The 2,092-nt window shown below is 33.7% G+C and overlaps 1 protein-coding gene across 1 annotated transcript; it reads left to right on the top strand.

Moving 5' to 3' along the window:
- The first annotated feature begins 364 nt into the window (after nt 1-364).
- On the top strand, nt 365-1,359 carry LOC114174521. The gene is made up of 2 exons (XM_028059357.1): nt 365-737; nt 1,106-1,359. Exons 1-2 carry the CDS (start codon nt 611-613, stop codon nt 1,357-1,359), a joined length of 381 nt encoding a protein of 126 aa, XP_027915158.1. The 5' UTR covers nt 365-610.
- The last annotated feature ends 733 nt before the right edge of the window (nt 1,360-2,092 follow it).

The following is a 2,092-nucleotide window of genomic DNA, read 5'->3' as shown; positions in this document are numbered from 1 at the left end:
GATTAATATCAATATGCAATTTTTTTATATCTACATAAATTAAGTTTTTCATAAATAACTAATGATATTAATTTATAGCTTTTTAATATCTATATAAAGAAACTAATTACATAAATACTTACTTATAAAAAAAATAACATTAAATATTACATAAATACTTCCTTATAAAGAAAATACATTGAATATGAAATAAAAATTAATAAATTAAAAGCACAAGTTTATGTACCATAACTTTGAATTTTGTTACTTAGATATGTTCAACACACATCCCAAATTCTTAAATCACTAGACAAATAATATTAGAAGTGATTTAAAACCTTGAAAGCTTCATTTTTTTTTCGTGAAAATTTTGAAGTGTTAGGTCTGTCAGATGAATTGAAAAATTGAAAGAAAGTGTGGAGAGAGCGTGAAGAGAGTGACAAGAAGCATCAAAGAGAGCTTGACTACATCGAGTTCAATTCCTTAGAGCAGGTTAATTACATCTACTTCTATCTTTACCTTCTTGCGTTTCATCGAAACAAAGCAGTAATTGATTAATCAATTGGTTGTTCTTGTTGTTTGGTAGATCGTAATTGAGACGATTCCGGAGTTGGTGAAATTCTGTATTTGAATGGAGGATGCAGCACTGTTGCGTTTCATCGAAGTGAAGGAGGCGGCGTTGTTGCCATTACTATGTGAACGACACCAGATTGGGGGATTAGGGCAAACATTAATCTCGTTCCCTTTGCCGGCAACAGGTAATCATTTGTTCCTTTTCCTGAGTTCTTAGTTTTGTAGTCGTTGCAACATAATTCTAAGTTTTGTAATCATTTTAAATAGTAGTTTGTAATCATTCAAGTTTTCAAATTAGTTAGTGTCAGTTATATGGTTTTGAAAATCTAAAAATCTAACCTCTAGCTTACTCGAATGATGTGTAATCCATCTAGTTGACTTCACCCATAGAAAAAGGCTTTTATCAGCAATGTTAGTTGAGTAAGAATTTAGTAGTAAAAGTTTAGAAATAGGCACTTGCTTTCAAAATTAGTTCTCGTTGAAGATGCTTTGATATCCATATTTCACTGTCATATTCATCCTTTGAGAATGATATATATTCCCCTTATCACAGAGTGCCCTTATCATGAGACTAGCTTTGGATTCAATGACAGAAACGCGAGGAACAATCATCAGCTGAGATGCCGATACAGATGCAAAAATCCTTTGCAAGTGGATGGAGTTGGATGGTTAATCCGTTCTCAGCTTGGATGTGGAAGTTCTAATAATAATAATGTAAATATGCCTCTTAGTGAAACCAGGAACTTTTCCGCATCACTCACTAATCAAAATCAGAATTTTACTATTAGGGACATGAATGTTAGGTAGGATATTACTTTAAAATAATAATTAAACAAGGCAGAAATAAATTACCTCATTTATTAAATAATCTATTTCCTAAAAACACAGGAAATTTCAAAACTTTAATATTAATAATAATTATTAATAGTCAAAACATTCTAAAATTCACCTTTACAACTTTAAGATTAATATCCAAAGCCATAAAAGCTGTAATCAAATTACATGGAAATTAAATAAAAATAGTTATAAAAAATCCCTCGTACTCTGAGCTCCCTCTCCGCCATAAGCATCTCCTAACTCACCTGAAACATCATCTGCTCCCGGATAATAAATTATCCGATCATCGCCACACACAAACAGATAGGGTGAGCTATGCACATAAACATAAATAAATATGACATAATTTCCTAGCCCATTCATAAATATTTATTGGTTTCCAAAAACACCCACATTCCCATACTCATAACCAATATGAGTTCATGCATGTACTCTAAATCTGAGATTTCATGTGCTCCCACGACCCTCCTCACTCGTGGTCCAACCTACAAGCCTATCCCGCTTATAGTCCTGCTTCACGGACTCTCAAGCACGTTCATCCGAACTCCTCGTTCGGACCCGGACACGCGTACCCACCTTTCCTACTATGAATTTCCTCGCTCATATCATTCTCAAGTTGAGCATAAGATGAACTCCCTCGCTCACTTATCTCAACGAGAGTACCTCCAGTGAACTAAACTGTTCATGTTTCGCATGCGGTCCA

The sequence above is a fragment of the Vigna unguiculata genome, chromosome 2 (genome assembly GCF_004118075.2).
Source record: "Vigna unguiculata cultivar IT97K-499-35 chromosome 2, ASM411807v1, whole genome shotgun sequence".
NCBI lineage: Eukaryota > Viridiplantae > Streptophyta > Magnoliopsida > Fabales > Fabaceae > Vigna > Vigna unguiculata.
Note: the sequence above shows the minus strand (reverse complement) of the source record. Positions and strands in the feature narration are given on the sequence as shown.